The sequence below is a fragment of the Oncorhynchus gorbuscha genome, linkage group LG04 (assembly GCF_021184085.1).
Source record: "Oncorhynchus gorbuscha isolate QuinsamMale2020 ecotype Even-year linkage group LG04, OgorEven_v1.0, whole genome shotgun sequence".
Lineage (NCBI taxonomy): Eukaryota > Metazoa > Chordata > Actinopteri > Salmoniformes > Salmonidae > Oncorhynchus > Oncorhynchus gorbuscha.
In genome coordinates this window covers 20,189,604-20,208,915 of record NC_060176.1, presented here as the reverse complement: position 1 = coordinate 20,208,915, position 19,312 = coordinate 20,189,604, and the positions used below count along the sequence as shown (strand labels likewise).

Genomic DNA, 19,312 nt, shown 5'->3' with positions numbered 1-19,312 from the left:
TTCCATCTGTCTCCCCTCCTCCCTCTACTGCATTCGCAATTTTTTTTTTATGAGTCTCTACTCTGGGAACAAAAGCGACCAGACCGCTGCACTCACAAGGCATATATTAAAGCCACTATTAAGCTATGCTTAGTTTGCAAGTGGATCTATATTTAAAACAAATATTATACCATAATTTGTACCATTAGAGTACTGTATCCAAATAATGTATTCCCATCGTTATAGGCTAAGCCAAATGTATAAACGTTTGCTAGTTGTAGCCTAACATTAATTTCATGTTTTCCAATGTGTAGTTTAGGCCTATAATAATACAATAATTAAAATAATAATACCTAATGTTGTGAATAATATTCGAACAATACTGTTATCTGTTGAGTTGTATTACTAGTATTATGAAACATAATGATACATGTTAGTCAAAGGAAAAATAACTGAAATATAATTTTTGGTGAAGGTGTCAAAATGTGAAATGAAAACAACATGATTTTTGTTGAAGGTGTTAAAATCTGAAATGAAAACAACAATGAGAAAGTGCGCTCACAAATCACCCCTTATGCTGCTCGACATTTCAGTGATTTATTGTCCATCAATTATTCTGAACCACTTTCGGATCACATCGTTGAATAAAAAAATGTTACAATGGTCGACCAAGAGAAGAGGAGTGACATCTAACGGTGATGAACATTATTGCAACTTATCAGCAGAGCATCACTAGGTGGAATTCCCCAATTGAAGCGCCGTTATAGCGTAGTTGCCGCCTCTGTTCAGCTATTATATTCCACTCCTTGCTTTTCCTGTCATTTGGCTAATTCTCTCTATGTCCATTCAGAAAGTTTCATTAAAGAGAGGTACAAATAATACGTAACTGAAAAGAGCATAACAAAATTGTAAAAATGTAAGCAAGTCATGAAGATCTGCATGTGCGAGGAATGAAGACAGTTTTGTGTTTCTTTCCTCTCATTAATGGGATGCTACTGAAGCAAACGTAGCTCGATTAAATCTTGAAAATCTTGTATTTTTCCATATATCATTATTTCTTTCTCATTGCGGAGTCCTCTCTCGCCATTTTAAACAACATGATATTTCATTGATCCTACCTTCTCACATTGTTTCTTGTTGTTCTTAAAATTCAAATGACAACGTTATGGAAGATTGCGCCAAGTTTGCGCGCACCCCATCTTCCATAACGTTGTCATGGAATATATCAATGTTGTTTCCAACCATATAATTAAGAATGACAAGAATTGAATAGGATCTCTATGTTTCCAACTACCAATCAGCAACTGCTCCGTAAATCCGGATGCATATTGAACGTTGAGATTGCTGAAAGGCCAGTCACTTTGGCAAATGACAGGAGTGGAATGTTAGCTAAAAATACTGTTATCCAGACTACAGTTACTGTAACTGTAAATTTAGAAGGTGATATTTCAGAATATGTTGCGAGTAGGCCTAGATTATATGCCTATAATCTAGGCCTATAGGTAAAGTAGCCTGTAAATGAACTGTGGTGTACTGCTATATTGCATGAACACCTTTATAGCATACGGTAAGCCTAGCCTATGGTCCAGGAAGGCTCAATCACATTTTGACATTAAAAATATAAATATACCTATTCATGGACTCTGTCCACTTTAATTCATTTCATGATAATATTATATCTTCAATCTCCATATATGCTTTGTCCATTTTCATTCATTTCATGATAATATTGTATCTTTAATCTCCATATACCCAAAACACAACAAAATGATTTTATATTGGCCTACTAAAGTTGTTATTGTACTCCATTTGTGTGTGCTGTTGTGTGTGTTCTGTGTGTGTATGTGTGTGTTCCAGGTGCTTTGGCCTACTGCTGAGCCCAGGGAAGAACGTGAAGAACAGTGACATGCACCTGCTAGACCTGGAGTCGATGGGGAAGTCATCCGATGGAAAGTCCTACATCATCACAGGGAGCTGGAATCCCAACACGCCTCAGTTCCAGGCTGTCAACGAGGAGACAGCCAAAGGTACAGCAGGCCATCATGCAGTGGTGTCCCTAGCTTGTTATGTAGAGCCAATTTAACATTGGTATTAGCCCTGTCTGTATATGTCCACCTTTCTAAGTATAATGACCCCAGATAGTTCATAGCCAACCGTGACCGTGGCCGGCTCTCTAGCTGATGTCATCTCGCTACATAGCTACGACCACAGCTACTGTACTGGTCATAGAGGATATTTGTGTTCCGGATAAGTTCATTTACAGGTCCACAACTTTAAGGTTTACATTGATGAGTGTTGGGTCCAATTTGTAAGTCGCTCTGGATAAGAGCGTCTGCTAAATGACTTAAATGTAAATGTAAATGTACTATGCAAACGGCATTTTCATGAGTTATCCTTAGTAATGGACAGGTTTGATTTCCTTAATAGGCCCACCTCTTATGGTGTGATTGCAATCTTGGAGGCTGTAATTTACATCTTATTAACCCCCCTCTCTTGTTCTAAGCGCCTGGTTCCTCAGTTTGAGGTAGCCTAATGGAACCAAGTAATACACCTAATGCAAGTCTGCAACATTAACCGACTGTCAAGTGTAGGAGAGGATATGTGTGAGAAATGTTCAAAGATAAAGCCTCTGTTTTTCTCTCAGGTGAACTATTGCAATCACAAAACTAAACATACCTCCTACTAAGTTCTTCAAAGATGACAAGTTGGGCTATTTTGTATTCTTGTATATAATTACAGTGTGTGTATAATGTTTCTCCTATTTTAGTGTGTGGCATGTGTTCCACCTAGGTGTAACGAATTGAGAGTTGTGGGAATGTACGTTTTTGGTTCCCCATTGGTTCCGTGAACAAAGCCATGCGTTTCCTGACCAGTAAAACCACATGTTTTGTTAATGTTCTGAGAACGGAAATGAAAGGTTATTTGAAGGTAATTAAATAATGTTCTGAGAACGTTCTCCAAATGTTCATATTTTGAAGGGCATTTTAAGGTTATGGAGGCCACTTAATATTTCAGTAAGACTTGAATTATCACTACTAGTTTAGGTTAACTGTTTTCAACTCCAAGCAACGAGAGGACACATGGAAATGAATTTGTTTGGTATTAAACATGCAAACACATTTCTTCTTTATTGTGGCAAAGCATCAGTAAGATTCTAACCTATGATCTTCTGTTTTCTATCCATGGAATGAATCCACTGCACCACCAGGATGGAGCTAGCATGCCATGTTTTTATAACTCATGCAAAGCTGTTCAATTTAGTCGATTCAAACAGACCCCATTTCAAAGGAAACAAGCACTCAATAACGTTCTGAGAACCATATGTTTGTTAGAGCTTGGTGAGAGCGTGGTTGTCTTATGGTTATTTTGCATACAACCTTCCCACAACATTTTGTGAATGGTGCAGGATATTTGCTTGGTTTTGGAACATTCTCAGCACATTTGAGGAACTTTACAAAATATTGTTATTTTCTTGGTATTTCATTATTTTAACAGAACGTTTCCCTAAAAGTTCAAACGTGGTTACTTTTACTGTTTGGTGATGTCCTAGAAACGTTCTCCAACTGGTTTGGCATTGTGAATGTTCTCAAATAGTTATGAAACAACATTCTGTGGGAATTTCAGTACTTCAGCATAACATTTCCCACAGGTTTCCTATGGTATTATTTAAAGTAATGTTCACGTAATGTTCAGCGAACCTTAAGAAACAACGTTCTTCTGTGGGAATTTCAGTACTTCAGCATAACATTTCCCACAGGTTTCCTATGGTATTATTTAAAGTAATGTTCACGTAATGTTCAGCGAACCTTAAGAAACAACGTTCTTCTGTGGGAATTTCAGTACTTCTGTATAACGTTTTCTGCAGGTTTCCTCATGGCTCTATTTAAAACCATGTTCGCAGAACATTAAGAAAACTTTCCGTAAAAACCACAAGAAAACAGTGAAGTTCAAATAACTTTCTAAGAATGTTATTTAAAAACATATACATTCCTTTCTCACGTCAGCAAAACTCTCTCTATCCTCTATCTTGTTAAGTGTGTTCAGGTGTGTTGGCCGCGCCCACTGGTGCCACACCTGATCTTATGTTCTCGCTGGGCACTGACACCGGTTACACAGGGAACAGAGGACCAAGAGCGGTCAAGGCAGAACTCTCCGTAGCCATACGTATCCATGCATGGTTGTTCATGGGTGACTGTAATATTAGTGAAACATCAAGACCAAAAATGATCAGAAGGAGGTCAAAGAAGGGTTTACAAACAGTCAGACATCTTTGCTCAGTTATCCTCATCTCTTTATTAAGATGTTTTATTTACACAACAGTAGTTTGCTCAGACATCTCGAGTTGCTGTGAGTTTGACAAGTTCACTGATGGTAACACAGTGTGGATAAACTTCTAAAAAAAACAAGATTACTTCTCATCCATGTCCACAACTTTGACCAGCCATATATACACTGAGTATACAAAACATTGGGAACACCTGCTCTTTCCTTGAGTTAGACTGACCAGGTGAGTTATGATCCCCCTATTGATGTCACTTGTTTAATCCACTTCAATCAGTGTAGATGAAGGGGAGGAGACATGTTAAGCATTGAGACAATTGAGACATGGATTATATATATGTGTCATTCAGAGGGTGAATGGCCATTACAAAATATTTAAGTGACTTTGAACGGGCTATGGTAGTAGGTGTGAGGCGCACCGGTGTGAGTGTGTCAAGAACTGCAATGCTGCTGGGTTTTTCAGGCTCAACAGTTTCCTGTGTGTCTCAAGAATGGTCCACCACCCAAAGGACATCCAGCCAAAAGGGGTGGAACTCAATATTAGGAAGGTGATCGTAATGTTTAGTACACTCAGAGTACATGTTACAGCCACCTCCAAAACTAAAGGTTTCATCAGGAATGTATCGCTAACACAAACATCCTCTCATTTTTTAAAGACCAAGTTAAATTGCACTTCTTGACATTTTTGAGACTGACAGTCTGAAGTTGCCATGGCCCCAACTTCCATAACAATGTAATAAACCAATGCTGGAATGCATAAAAAGGGGAAGACATATTACTGTGCAAAGCTGATGGCAACATGGAAGGGGCCATGTGTAGTGATGGACAGGTGTTTAGCAGTGGACAGGTGTGTTAATCAGTGAGGATGGCTGTGACGACACACTGTGCAAGAGGGAGAGAAGAGCATCAGAGCACTGCCCGGACGTACGTAATGTAGCACCGACTCACTCATAGACACCCTCTACTGCCTCTGTCACGCAGCGATACCGCCGCCAACATGTTATTCCTACTTTCACAATGCAAGCACGTTTTCAAGACACTGCACACATACACATATGAAGATAATAGAAGTGCTCATTCTCAAGAAGTGCTCCAACAGCAAGAGTTGACGATGATAGCGCGAGTGAGTATGACGTGAAAGAGGTTGTATACATATGACACATTGAAAATAATGTACTGTAAAAAAAAAAAAAAGATGAGTTCTGCTGGTGACACAAGACCAGGGTCTCTATGATTGGACATTCAGGATAAAGCACAGATCAGCTGGTTAAGAAGTAGGAGAAGAATGCACAAATGTGACATCACTGGACAAGGTAGCTCACCACAAAGCACCAGAGAGTACACAGAGCCAGAATACATTGATATTTTCTTTTTTTAACAAAACTAAAAACAAAATAATATGCCATTTAGCAGAAACTTTTTATCAGAATCTGTGTATCAGTGTTTGTGGTGAGGTTTTGTTTGACAACTAATGACGTGCTTCCGAGTCGGGTACACTGTACATGCTGGCATGTTCCTCTACAGTTTTATGCAAAGACAGGCCACCTGAGTAGGGAACAGTAAAGACCAGTATTCTACAGAAATGTCTGCACTGAGAGGTAAGACCTGCAGGTAGACGGTCCTCTTCAACAATCAATCACCGCTTCTCAAATCCACTCTTCTTGGCACTGATATCACAAGGGTTTCCCTGCACTACTTTCCCTAACCTCACCCCCAGCCCCTTACCTCCCTGCCCTCATCCCTCTCTTCACATCATCCCCCTCCCACCTCCCTGCCCTGCACCTGCATCCACTCACCACTCAAGTGTTTATTCTTAGAGTCAAAATAAATCCACTGCAACAAGTGATATTTCCAGCCGAGATAAGACAAGACAAGCAGTATTACGTCATCTTCTGCCAGCTTGGCTCCCACAAAAGGATTCTTATAAAGATAATCTCCTTATTCATAATGATCTTCATTACATTAACAAGCAACCAACAAAATGAGGTATTCTATTGATAAAAGTTATAAAAACGAGAGGCTCCCGTTATTGAACTAACGTGCATATTTGATCAGATTAGAGCAAGATTTGACTACATTGAGCATCACATCTGCTTACTCTGGGCAAATATGTTTACAGTAAGGAACACGATGTACTGCAAGATATGTGGTTAGAAGGAAACAGTCAAAAGAACCAACTGGACCTCTTCAGTGAGAGCACACATTCTTCACGCCGGAGGCGGTTCTATGTCTTCAACGTTGGCTCTGTTTTCAACAGACCACACAAAGCCGTTGCAATAGGTGCCCCTCGAGTAAGAGTTTGAAACAGAGCTGAGAATGACACTACAAGGTGTGTATGTTAAAAACAGTAGAAATGTGAGTAAAGAACATTTAACACCTTCTCTAATGTTGCATATATACAATGCATACTGTACGCCTGTGAGATTCAAATGAACTGTCAACAGTCACCTTCTCACAGCTTCACTCAGTCTAAAAAAAGATATTGGTAGTTATACTGTACACACAGTCCTATTAAATATTGTATTGGGTGGACACCTTTCATTAAAATGTAACTGACTAAATAAACCTGAATGGGTTCATCAGAGCACAATGATTCATTTCTAAAAGGAATTTTTTGAGTCCATAATGACTGGACTAATTGTATGGATCATAGATGGACTGAGAACGTTTTCCTGAAGATCGTGCTGTTCCGAATAGACCAGAAGGATACGTCTTGAGAAAGAAAAAAAAGCCAAAACAGGAGCATGTAGTGTACGAGCCTGAGAATGTATGGGGTTTTCAATGCATTTAAGGTTTGTAAGATGAGAACACAACATTGACATTGATCAACATTGATTTCGCTTAGATAAAGTTTGAGCATGCCTGATCCTGAGTGAGGTCTGCTCAAAGTATACAACTGGAATGCTTTAGTTATGAGACTCTGAGTTCTAGCACCTATCTGGACTATCTGAGTCCTCATTCATCTGACAGACCATAAGACTCAATGTCTTGGGCCACGTTTACAACAGGCCCATTATACCTGTATAGTCTTTGATATGGGCATACTCTAATTTAGACAAAAAGCCTCACACAATGTATGACAAGATATTCTTGTCCTTGTGTGGAGACTATTTTGAAGAAAACATTTTGTTAGGGTACACAAAAGGTAACTATAAGAAATGTAAGCATGCATTATGTTCAATAAAATAATAAAGATGCTTGTTTAAAAATGCTATAATGGAAGAAATGAAAACATGAGGGTAATACATAATAGGGGATCTGTGTTTGTCAGAAGGATTATTTACAGTCAATATAAAGTCTACACCACTTTGAACTTTTTCCCACATTCTGTTGCGTTACAAAGTGGGATTGAAGTAGATTTAATTGTATGTTCTGTCATTTATCTAAACAAAATACTCCATAATGTGAAAGTGAAAAGAAAATTCTACACATGTTTACAAATTAAACAACTAAAATATAGTTGCTGCGTGAGTATTCACCCATTTGTTTAGGCAAGTCTAATGTAGTTCAGACGTAACATTTGGCTTAACAAATCACATAAGTTACATGGACTCACTGTGTGAAATAATAGGGGTTGAACTGATTTTTGAATGTCCATCCCTTCCTCTGTCTGCCATACATACACCATCTGTAAGGTCCATCTGTAAAGTCAAGTATTGAATTTACCCTCAGATTCAACTACAAGACCAGGGTATGCTTTTGGAAAGCCTCATAAAGAAGGGCAGTGATTGGTAGATGGGTAACCACAACACATCAGACATTGAATATATCTTTAAGCATGGTCAATCATTTTGCTGTGAATGATGTATTAAATCACCCAGAGGCATCAAAGATGCAGTCGTCCTTCTGAACTGAGCTGCAGGACAGGAGGGAAACTGCTTAGGGGTGTCACCATGAGGCCATAAGGGGATTTTAAAACAGTTAAGAGTTCAATGGCTGTGATGGGAGAAAACAGAGGCTGGATCAACAAGATTGCAGTGACTCCACAATAATGACCTAACTGACAAGAAAAAGAAGAATACACATTTTCCAAAACATGCATATGTATACAACAAGGCACTAAAGTAATATTGCAAAAAAACATGGCAAATTAATACACTTTTTGGCCTAAAAGCAAAGCCTTATGTTTGGTGCAATTCCAACAAACACATCACTGAGTAACTACCTTCTTATTTTCAAGCATGGGGTGGCTGCATCATGGTATAGGTATGCTTGACATTGGCAAAGACTGGGGAGTTTTTCAGGATGAAAAGGATGGAGCTAAGCACACAGAATCCCAGGGAAAAACCTGCTTCCCTCTGCTTTACACCAGACACCTGAGGAGGAATTCACCTTTCAGCAGGACAATAACCTATAACACAAAGCCAAATCTAAACTGGAGTTGCTTACCAAGAAGACAGTGAATGTTCCTGAGTGGGCAAGTTACAGCTTTGACTTAAATCTGCGCAATTGTTTTTGGCAAGACTTGAAAATTGCTGTCTAGCCATTATCCTCAACACTTCGACAGAGCTTGAAGATTTTGCAAAGCTTGAAGATGTGCAAAGCTTGAAGATGTGCAAAGCTCTTATGAGACTTACCCAGGAAGACAGTGGTAATCACTGCCAAAGGTGTTTCTAACATGTATTAACTCAGGAGGGTGAATACTTACCTAATCAAGGTATATTAGTGTTTATTTTTCATTCATCTTTTAAAAAACATGTCATTTTTCTTCCACTTTGAAATGACAGAGTATATAAAAATGACAATTAAATCCAATTTAATTCCACAATGTAACGCAACAATATGTGACAAAAAGTTCAAAGGGGTGGAGACTTTACATATGATATTGTGAACGACCTCAGGCTGGTGAGAGTCAAAAGTACAAAGAAAGAATGTAAATATGGCTGAAAACAGAAGTGGTTTCTAGGTCTATTTCTCTATATTTCCATCCCCCTCTCACCTGCAGAGGGAGGAGCTCAGACACAGCTGAGAAAGGATGAGTGAGATGGCATCACAAAGGGTGAGGCCTCCCAACGGAGGCTTGTTCATCTGTAGTAGGTCTAGTAACAGGCTACCATATAGCAGGCCTGGTAACTAAACTGCTGCATGATTCACCTAAAGGTGAAAAGTGATTTGAGGTAACTGGTCAATTAAAAAATGTTTTCTTCTCCCGTCCAAAGTAGATGTAACATTGAGGGGGGTGACGACAGCTGGAAACCCAGATCTAATGGGACAACCGATAATGAGGAAAAGGGCAATAAACAGAGATCTGAGACAGTCCGTTATGTACCATACGTGTCATTTCCTGTAGGCAATACACATTGATGTATATAGAAAGAAGAGGACAAGAAGTTATTCCTGAAAGTATTGAAGGCTATGAATTCAAACAGTTAAAAAACAGATTCCAAAAGTTGCACCTATCTGCATGACACAATTCAAATCGCCAACAAACCATCCTGTAAAGAAATGAGGTAGTGCTGTTGACTGGGAGCAAAACCAGGAGACTGCTGCTGTATGTTGTGTTATTTTGTCAAACACCTACACATCTCATCTAGTCCCCCCCCCTCCAAAAAAATAATGCAACCTATATCAACTACATGTACTGTATCCGGTTCCTTCAAATTCTCTTCAATTGACTCATTTATTTTCCTTTTTCTTCATTTTCAACATATTTGTCCTATTTTTATTGAATATAATCATCTATATAAATATACAGAGGTTAAAAAATGCACCTAAAATATTAGGCACCTGAGACCCCCAAGTCAGGGAGACCCCCAGTCAGGGAATGTGTGTGGATCCTGAGACAGCAGGAGGTTGGAGAGAGAGAGACAAGAGGTCTGCACTCTCAGTGTCTAAATATAAGGCTTCTTTCCTGGTGCTGGGGCAGGAGCATCCATACAGTGGAACAGCCAATAGGAACAGCTCAGTCATTGGAAAGGAGCCAGAGTGAGAGTGAAAGAGCCACAAGGTCACGGTTCTGCTCTATCTTCATCCATGGTGCTGAATCAAGAGCCTCTCCTCCATCATCAGTTGACCAAAGGTAGGTCTTGAAGTACCACACGGCCCACGCTCAATCTCAAGAGTCCAACAGGTCAAGGCTTATGAAAAAAGGAATATCCTCCTTTCTACATTATGCTTCCGTCATCGTACGTCTGTAACAGGAGCCTGTAGCAAAGTACAGAGTAAGGCCAGACTAACATACTGCTGCTATGCAACAAAATGAATACCCATACATACTAGCACAAAAAAATATATACTGTATATATACACATATAAAACAATGGATTCAAAGTACCTATAAAACTGAGCCAAGAAGAAGAAAATCAGATACTGAGGTGCTTTCAAAAACAAAAAGAAAATGGATTCATCATGGATGAGAAAAATAAAAAAGTCCAACTGGTCTTGGTGTGGGGGTTTGTTTCTCTTCTTGCTAAGGGCAAAGGTAGCTGTGCGCTGCAGAGTTAGAGTGGACAAGGCCGGTGCTGACGAAAGGAGAGGGGGACGGGAGAGGGGGGCAGTGTCTGGAGTCCCCGTTCCCCAGGGTCTCCTGCCCTGTCCGCAGGGGCTTGGTGGAGTGGAAGCCGTTGGTGAGCCCCATTCCCATATGCCGCCCCACATCTACAGTCAGCTGGGCTGCCACGCCCACCATGCCCCCAACCATGCCCTCTGGCTGCCCATTGTGATTGAACACTGGCTCCAGGACAGGGCCGGGTGGGACCTTGGGCAGGGGTTGTGTCTCTAGGGACTCTTCCCCTGGTGATGGACGTTGTGGTGCCTGGGCAGGCTGTTTGACTGGCTCCCCTGGATGCTGTGGTGCCTGGGAAGGCTGTCTGACTGGCTCCCCTGGATGCTGTGGTGCCTGGGAAGGCTGTCTGACTGGCTCCCCTGGATGCTGTGGTGCCTGGGAAGGCTGTCTGACTGGCTCCCCTGGATGCTGTGGTGCCTGGGAAGGCTGTCTGACTGGCTCCCCTGGATGCTGTGGTGCCTGGGAAGGCTGTCTGACTGGCTCCCCTGGATGCTCTGGTGCCTGGGCAGGCTGTCTGACTGGCTCCCCTGGATGTTGTGGTGCCTGGGCAGGCTGTCTGACTGGCTCCTTTGGGTTTAAAGGGGCCTGGGCAGGCTGTCTGACTGGGGAGTAAGCTGCCTCGGACAATGAGGGCCCCCTGGTGGTCTGAGAGTCCTCATCCTTGTCACTCCGTGCCTCCTGCTGCTCTTTCTCCAGGTCGTTCAGCTCAGAGTGAACTATGACCTCTGCCTCCACCTGGTTACCGCTGCACAGGGAGGAGCCCAGTCGGTCCTCAGGGTCGCCCTGAAAAACACACACACAGCCCATGTAACAGTGGAGTCCTACAAGGCAGTGTGTTTGTACTCCTGTTGTTCTGTATTAACATACAACTGTAAATGACCTTACACCAGTGGTATCAATCATGACTGAAAGGCAGCCATAATACAATTATAACACAGTCATTATTTCTTGCTATGCCATCCGGCTTTCTGAACTGCATACCATTCTCTAAACGAAATCACTGAGAATACGACTGAACTGTCACCAGTAAAATAGAGCAGCGGTGGTATGTGGTGTGACTGCAAAATAAACGAGGGATTCATTATAGATTAATTATAGCTCTCCCCTCCTACACTTTTGAAGGGTATGAGAGCGCCTTAACAGTGGTAGAGTAATTAATTTATCAGACGCATGATCAAGCGGCTCATTCAGCTTTCAGCCAGAGTGTCACGTTCTAATTAGCTATACGTCATCCGGACACCTCGTTCATTGTTTCATTACTTCCTGTTCAGCTCTCACACAAACCACTCTACCTCTACACCATCTCTCTCTTACTGCTCTTCTACACGCACGCACGCACGCACGCACGCACGCACGCACACACACACACACACACACACACACACACACACACACACACACACACACCACGCTCACACACAAACTACGCTCACACACACACACAAACTACGCTTGCACGCACACACACAACGCACACACACACACCACGCTCACACACAAACTACGTTCGCACGCACACAGACACACACCACGCTCACACACAAACCACTTTCTACCCCATCTACGTTTTATTCTTGTACACATGCATACACACACAAACACGCACAAACACACGCGCGCATGCACTGACGCATACACACTCTGCTCACATACCTTGCCATTCTCTGTGGTGGCCATGTCCAAACTTCCATTGTTGAGCGTTGGAGAGTCCTCTGTGATGGTATCCCTGTATTTGGTGATCCGGTTGGCCCAGTTACGACTAACTGACCCATTCCAAGCAGCCTGGAGAAGGACACGGTCAGAAGAAAAACACGACTCAACAAGTAACCTTGAAAGGTACTATATTTGTAGTTGTGTCTAGTGTGGTATCTAGTGTCCTGACTACTCACCTTGAGCTCAGCTCCTAGGGCATCGTCCCCTACTCCTACATTACCCATGAGGCTGTGCTCCTCAGTGGGCTCCGTGAGGGGTTGGGCGCAGCCATGGTCATGGTCCAGGCTGCCCAGGGGCATCAGGGTCTCTAGCTCATGGCAATCACTGCATTCTGGCACCATGGTGGGCACAGACCTACCCCCACGGCGGTACTGCGGAGGTAGAGCTGTGGAGTCCAGCCCTCCAGACACCTCTCTGGTTACACAGCACAGAGGAGGGGCACGGGTTATGGATCATGGTTATGTCACTGCACATGGTTTAAACTCGGAGCACAGTATAAAAATAAGGATTATCATTAGTAATTGTGTTTTTTTATAGGAATACTTTGGGATTTTGACATTGAGGCCCTTTATCTACTCCCCCAGAGTCAGATGAACACTTGCATACCATTTAAATGTCTATGTGTCCAGTAAGAAGGAAGTTGGAGGTAGAGTTCGCGAGCCATTGCTAACTAGCGTTAGCGCAATGCCTGGAAGTCTATGGGTATATACTAGCAGACACTTTCAGTCATGGCACTAACACAGAACGACCTCTTAACTTCCTTCATACTGGACAAAGAGACATGGAAATGGTATCCATGAGTTTATCTGCCTCTGGGGAAGTAGACAAAGGAAGGCCTCATTTCCAACATCCCGAAGTATCCCTTGAAAAACAAATATGAGGAATGCATTGTCATTGATAGTCATGACAACTACAACAGTAGGATGAACAGCATATTGTCACTCCATCTCAAATTGTGATGGCTAGCGGGATTCACTATAGTACAGACTGGAATTCAAACAGTTGAGCAAAATAACAAAACAGACAGTAATAACAGTTATTCCGTATTAATGCAAAATTATTCAAAATTATTCAAATCTGAAATGTCAAATGTGCAGCATTAAGACATGGACCCCCCCCTGGGTTTCACACAAAAGTCACCCTAATACTGTAACTACACAAAACATCTCCAAATCCTCCACTTCTATTTAAATCAGTTTACTGCTCTCCCTGCCAAACCCAATGCAGGGAAATATGACTTTTGTTTCATATTCTGTCCTGCTCATTAACCGCACAGCTTCATAATAGACCAAGAGCAGCAGCCATCCGTGGTTCTCTGTCTTTCAGGACACACTCAATAACATCTGCCTGTCTGTCTCTCTGCTGCTGCAGCTTCACACACACACACACACACACACACACACACACACACACACACACACACACACACACACACACACACACACACACACACACACACACACACACACACACACACACACACACACACACACACACACACACACACACACACACACACACACACACACACACACACACACACACATTCCCTTAAATCTTACAGTGAAAGCTTAATGATCCTCAAATCCTAGACGTACATACTAAAGTAGACATACTAAAACAGACAAGAGTCATTTGCTTTCAGGTGGCCTCTTCTTACCTGGCCTTGCCGTTGCGGAAGCTGACACACATACAAAGGAGCATGCTGAGCAGCCCCAGACACACACCAACTATGATGCCAGTCACTGCATGGATGTCCAGCTCTATAGAGAACAGGGAACAGCCCAGGAAGGCATGCAGGAAATGGGGAGAGAAAACAGACGAGATACTTGATGAGTGTCTGAACCTATCAGCACAGGACGCAGTTAGAGAACAGAAGTTAGGTGGGAGGATGAATGATAATATACTGTATATGCAGTATGATGACAGCCGGATTCCAAAAATTCTGCAGAACCTATTCTGTCACCCCTCAATCAATTTCAGCGGGCCATGAAAGAACCAATTCACACTTCCAGGGAGGGAGATATTAATTCAGCTCGGGCAATGGCTGTCTGTCTGGCAGCAGAGTGGAGAGGGGACAGATGGTGCTCGCTCCGCTCTCGCCCGCCCACCATCCACCTCGCCCTCAATCACATTGCATTTACTACTGGCAAGATTGTCTGATGGAGCCGAATATGGGGCAACTCCGCAGGACCAGAATAAACCTGCTACTCATCTTACTCTCTGTCTTTCTACATCTCAGTGGTTTCAGCTAATGCCCTGATCCAACCGGAGGAGGATGGACTCCCCTAGCTCCAGTGTTGTGACCTTTTGCTTCTGAATGGAGCTCTCTCCTGGCTTCTAGATGCTGGAGTTTAGCTGTTGTGTTCATTATTCTCTGACGGACAAAGTGTAATTGGGATACAAATAGATGAGGATTGATGGAGGTCTCCTTGAGAAGGCCGACGAAACTGCAGTAGCATTCAACAATGTGCACATATCTATCTTTCCTGCCAAGCCCCCATAGAATGAGCCACTCTCTCAGAGCCCCCTTCACCGTGGTTATAGGCAAGGTGTCATCCACAGCTCTTCTGCTTCTCAAAGTCAGATATGAAGTTGATTCACAGAGCTCTCTGGGTGCAGCGGGTGCTGAGGCCACCCCTTTAATATCCACCTCAGAAGGCCAGAGAGTGAGGAGAGATATGACACAGGCTCCCCAAAGTGACAGCCTCCTGCAGGCTTCTCTCTCCCGCTGGCAGGGATGGATTGACCACTTTAAAGGACTCTGTGTGTGTGTGTGTGTGTGTGTGTGTGTGTGTGTGTGTGTGTGTGTGTGTGTGTGTGTGTGTGTGTGTGTGTGTGTGTGTGTGTGTGTGTGTGTGTGTGTGATTGAGAGTGTTGGGAGATACTTATGTAAGTGATGACGCACACGCACACCATCACAGTATGTGTAGACAGTAGACCCACTCACCATATTTCCTGGGAGGAGTGCGCACATCCTTCACTGGGGAATAAGGCCCCACCCCCACCTCAGTGGACGCACTCATCTTAAAGAAGTACTGTGTACCAGTCGACAGCCCTGTTACCTCAGCACTCATGATGGTCCCTGAGAGGGGGATAGATAGAGAGAGAGAGAGAGAGAGAGAGAGAGAGAGAGAGAGAGAGAGAGAGAGAGAGAGAGAGAGAGGGGTAAGTGTGTGTGAGTCATTAACAGTCACATTTGTATCCACTTATAGAACCCACACAGCTCCCCGCAACAGCCACACCTTCAGCCAGCCACCCACCATCTTCGGAGAGGTTGTTCCACAGATGCTCAGGTTGGCTGAGGTTGATGGTGTATAGGATCCTGTAGCTGATGACGATGCCATTGGGCTCCACAGGCGGACGCCAGTTCACCAACACAGAGGAGGAGTCCAAGGCACTGAGCTGCAGCTCCGCTGGGGGGGTGGAGGGTACTGGGGACACAGGGGGTGAAGTCAGTAATCACACCCCAGAAATAAAGCACCACAGCGGGCTGGCCACACAGGCTTTGTGTGGCTGGCGGGGACAGGTGTGACACCCCTCTGGGACAAGGTGCCCTTGCCAACTGGTCATAGAGGGAGGGCTGAGGGCAGGGACTGGGTCTCAGGTGACAGAGGGTGGTAGTATGGGGTCCGGCAGGCAGCTACCCCTGCTGTGTCAAACCAAAGACCCCTACTTCGCTGCTCTGGTAATGTATCTTCTCCTGGCCAGTTTTCACAAAGCGTCTCAATGCTGATCTAGGATCAGTTTGACCTTTCAGATCGTAATGAAAAAGATTATATGGACAGAGAGGACTTGATCCTAGATCAGCCCTCGTTCCTGGCCCCTCCCTGACACCACTTGGCTGAACTGATTGACGGGCCCTGTCCCAGACAGCTCTTGGCCAACACAAGGGCCACTTCCATCTGGACATTTAATTACAGCCAATTATCTCCCTACGCTGCTAAAGATTAATCCCTTCTCTGTTAACCTGCCTCAATCACACTTGCTCAGTCCTCTCTCTCTCTCTCTCTCTCTCTCTCTCTCTCTCTCTCTCTCTCTCTCTCTCTCTCTCTCTCTCTCTCTCTCTCTCTCTCTCTCTCTCTCCCCCCTCTCCCCCTCCCTCTCACACACACAGTTTTGTATTGCTATACTTGTGGGGACCAAATGATTGATTCCCATCCAAAATCCTATTTTCCCATTTTCCCATACCCTAAATCTAACCCTAACCTTAACCCTTAACCCTTTACCTAACCATAACCCCAATCATAAACCCAAACCCCTAACCCTAAAACTAACCTAACCTTACCTCCTAACCTTAATTCTAACCCTAATTGTAACCTTAACCCAACCTCTAAGCCTAAAATAGCATTTTCCCTTGTGGGGACCGTCAAAATCTCCCCACTGGTCCGAATCTCGCTTGTTTTACTATACTTGTGAGGACTTCTGGTGCCCACAAGGATAGTAAAACAAAAACACACAAACACATACACCAATGAACTACACACCTCTGTCAGAAACAAAAACACCCTCACAGAGAAAGAGAAAGTGAGCGACAGAGCATACTGAACACAAGCATCCACCTATATGTTACACTGATGCACAGATGTGTCCACTACACTACTGAGAACAGTAGAGACTTACTGTCAGTGAGAGTGGACTCCTCCACGGTGCCGCTGAAGGGACCAACCACGTCTCCTCCAATGGACTGCACAGCCAGCTCATAGCGGGTGTAGGGCTTTAGCGCCCCCAAGAGGATCTCCTGAGCAGAGCTGCACAACACAGTTTGGAAGATAAAAAATGAATGAATGAATGAATGAAGAGTCACAAATGGGAAAACCTGCACATCCTTCCTTCCATTCATAACCTGAATATAGATTTAGTCATTGTGGAATAAATATTACATTTCAATGAAAAGCGCTTCTTTAATCTGATTATTTAAATGGAATTTCCATTTTCCTCCAAGAGAGGCTGGATATCTCTTCTACTGTCCTGTGTTTGACCCAGGACCAGGAGATGTGTTGTGTTGGGGGTGGTGGTGGTCCCTGACTGACCTGGTGTAGTAGGAGACCAGGAGATGTGTTGTGTTAAGGGTGGTGGTGGTCCCTGACTGACCTGGTGTAGTAGGAGACCAGGAGATGTGTTGTGTTGGGGGTGGTGGTGGTCCCTGACTGACCTGGTGTAGTAGGAGACCAGGAGATGTGTTGTGTTAAGGGTGGTGGTGGTCCCTGACTGACCTGGTGTAGTAGGAGACCAGGAGATGTGTTGTGTTAAGGGTGGTGGTGGTCCCTGACTGACCTGGTGTAGTAGGAGACCAGGAGATGTGTTGTGTTAAGGGTGGTGGTGGTCCCTGACTGACCTGGTGTAGTAGGAGACCAGGAGATGTGTTGTGTTAAGGGTGGTGGTGGTCCCTGACTGACCTGGTGTAGTAGGAGACTAGGAGATGTGTTGTGTTAAGGGTGGTGGTCCCTGACTGACCTGGTGTAGTAGGAGACCAGGAGATGTGTTGTGTTAAGGGTGGTGGTCCCTGACTGACCTGGTGTAGTAGGAGACCAGGAGATGTGTTGTGTTAAGGGTGGTGGTCCCTGACTGACCTGGTGTAGTAGGAGACCAGGAGATGTGTTGGGGGTAGTGGTGGTCCCTGACTGACCTGGTGTAGTAGGAGACCAGGAGATGTGTTGTGTTTGGGGTGTTACCTGGTGTAGGGTGGTGGTCCCTGACTGACCTGGTGTAGTAGGAGACCAGGAGATGTGTTGTGTTTGGGGTGGTGGTGGTCCCTGACTGACCTGGTGTAGTAGGAGACCAGGAGATGTGTTGTGTTAAGGGTGGTGGTGGTCCCTGACTGACCTGGTGTAGTAGGAGACCAGGAGATGTGTTGTGTTTGGGGTGGTGGTGGTCCCTGACTGACCTGGTGTAGTAGGAGACCAGGAGATGTGTTGTGTTTGGGGTGGTGGTGGTCCCTGACTGACCTGGTGTAGTAGGAGACCAGGAGATGTGTTGTGTTTGGGGTGGTGGTGGTCCCTGACTGACCTGGTGTAGTAGGAGACCAGGAGATGTGTTGTGTTGGGGGTAGTGGTGGTCCCTGACTGACCTGGTGTAGTAGGAGACCAGGAGATGTGTTGTGTTTGGGGTGGTGGTGGTCCCTGACTGACCTGGTGTAGTAGGAGACCAGGAGATGTGTTGTGTTTGGGGTGGTGGTGGTCCCTGACTGACCTGGTGTAGTAGGAGACCAGGAGATGTGTTGGGGGTAGTGGTGGTCCCTGACTGACCTGGTGTAGTAGGAGACCAGGAGATGTGTTGTGTTTGGGGTGGTGGTGGTCCCTGACTGACCTGGTGTAGTAGGAGACCAGGAGATGTGTTGTGTTGGGGGTAGTGGTGGTCCCTGACTGACCTGGTGTAGTAGGAGACCAGGTGATGTGTTGTGTTTGGGGTGGTGGTGGTCCCTGACTGACCTGGTGTAGTAGGAGACCAGGAGATGTGTTGTGTTTGGGGTGGTGGTGGTCCCTGACTGACCTGGTGTAGTAGGAGACCAGGAGATGTGTTGGGGGTAGTGGTGGTCCCTGACTGACCTGGTGTAGTAGGAGACCAGGAGATGTGTTGTGTTTGGGGTGGTGGTGGTCCCTGACTGACCTGGTGTAGTAGGAGACCAGGAGATGTGTTGTGTTTGGGGTGGTGGTGGTCCCTGACTGACCTGGTGTAGTAGGAGACCAGGAGATGTGTTGTGTTGGGGGTAGTGGTGGTCCCTGACTGACCTGGTGTAGTAGGAGACCAGGAGATGTGTTGTGTTAAGGGTGGTGGTGGTCCCTGACTGACCTGGTGTAGTAGGAGACCAGGAGATGTGTTGTGTTGGGGGTA

The 19,312-nt window shown here is 44.4% G+C and overlaps 1 protein-coding gene across 1 annotated transcript in view; it reads right to left on the bottom strand.

The window, feature by feature from the left end:
- Window positions 1–8,999: 8,999 nt before the first annotated feature.
- The window catches only part of LOC124033812 (immunoglobulin superfamily DCC subclass member 4-like), a 60,528-nt gene continuing 50,215 nt past the window's right edge, over window positions 9,000–19,312 (bottom strand). The window contains exons 14-20 of the mRNA XM_046346159.1: window positions 17,102–17,229; window positions 15,742–15,912; window positions 15,429–15,563; window positions 14,139–14,241; window positions 12,655–12,892; window positions 12,419–12,547; window positions 9,000–11,548 (exon numbers count right to left, since the gene is read on the bottom strand). Of these exons, the coding sequence (XP_046202115.1) occupies window positions 10,670–11,548; window positions 12,419–12,547; window positions 12,655–12,892; window positions 14,139–14,241; window positions 15,429–15,563; window positions 15,742–15,912; window positions 17,102–17,229 (1,783 nt within the window). The 3' untranslated portion in view covers window positions 9,000–10,669. The remainder of the gene's footprint in view (window positions 11,549–12,418; window positions 12,548–12,654; window positions 12,893–14,138; window positions 14,242–15,428; window positions 15,564–15,741; window positions 15,913–17,101; window positions 17,230–19,312) is intronic.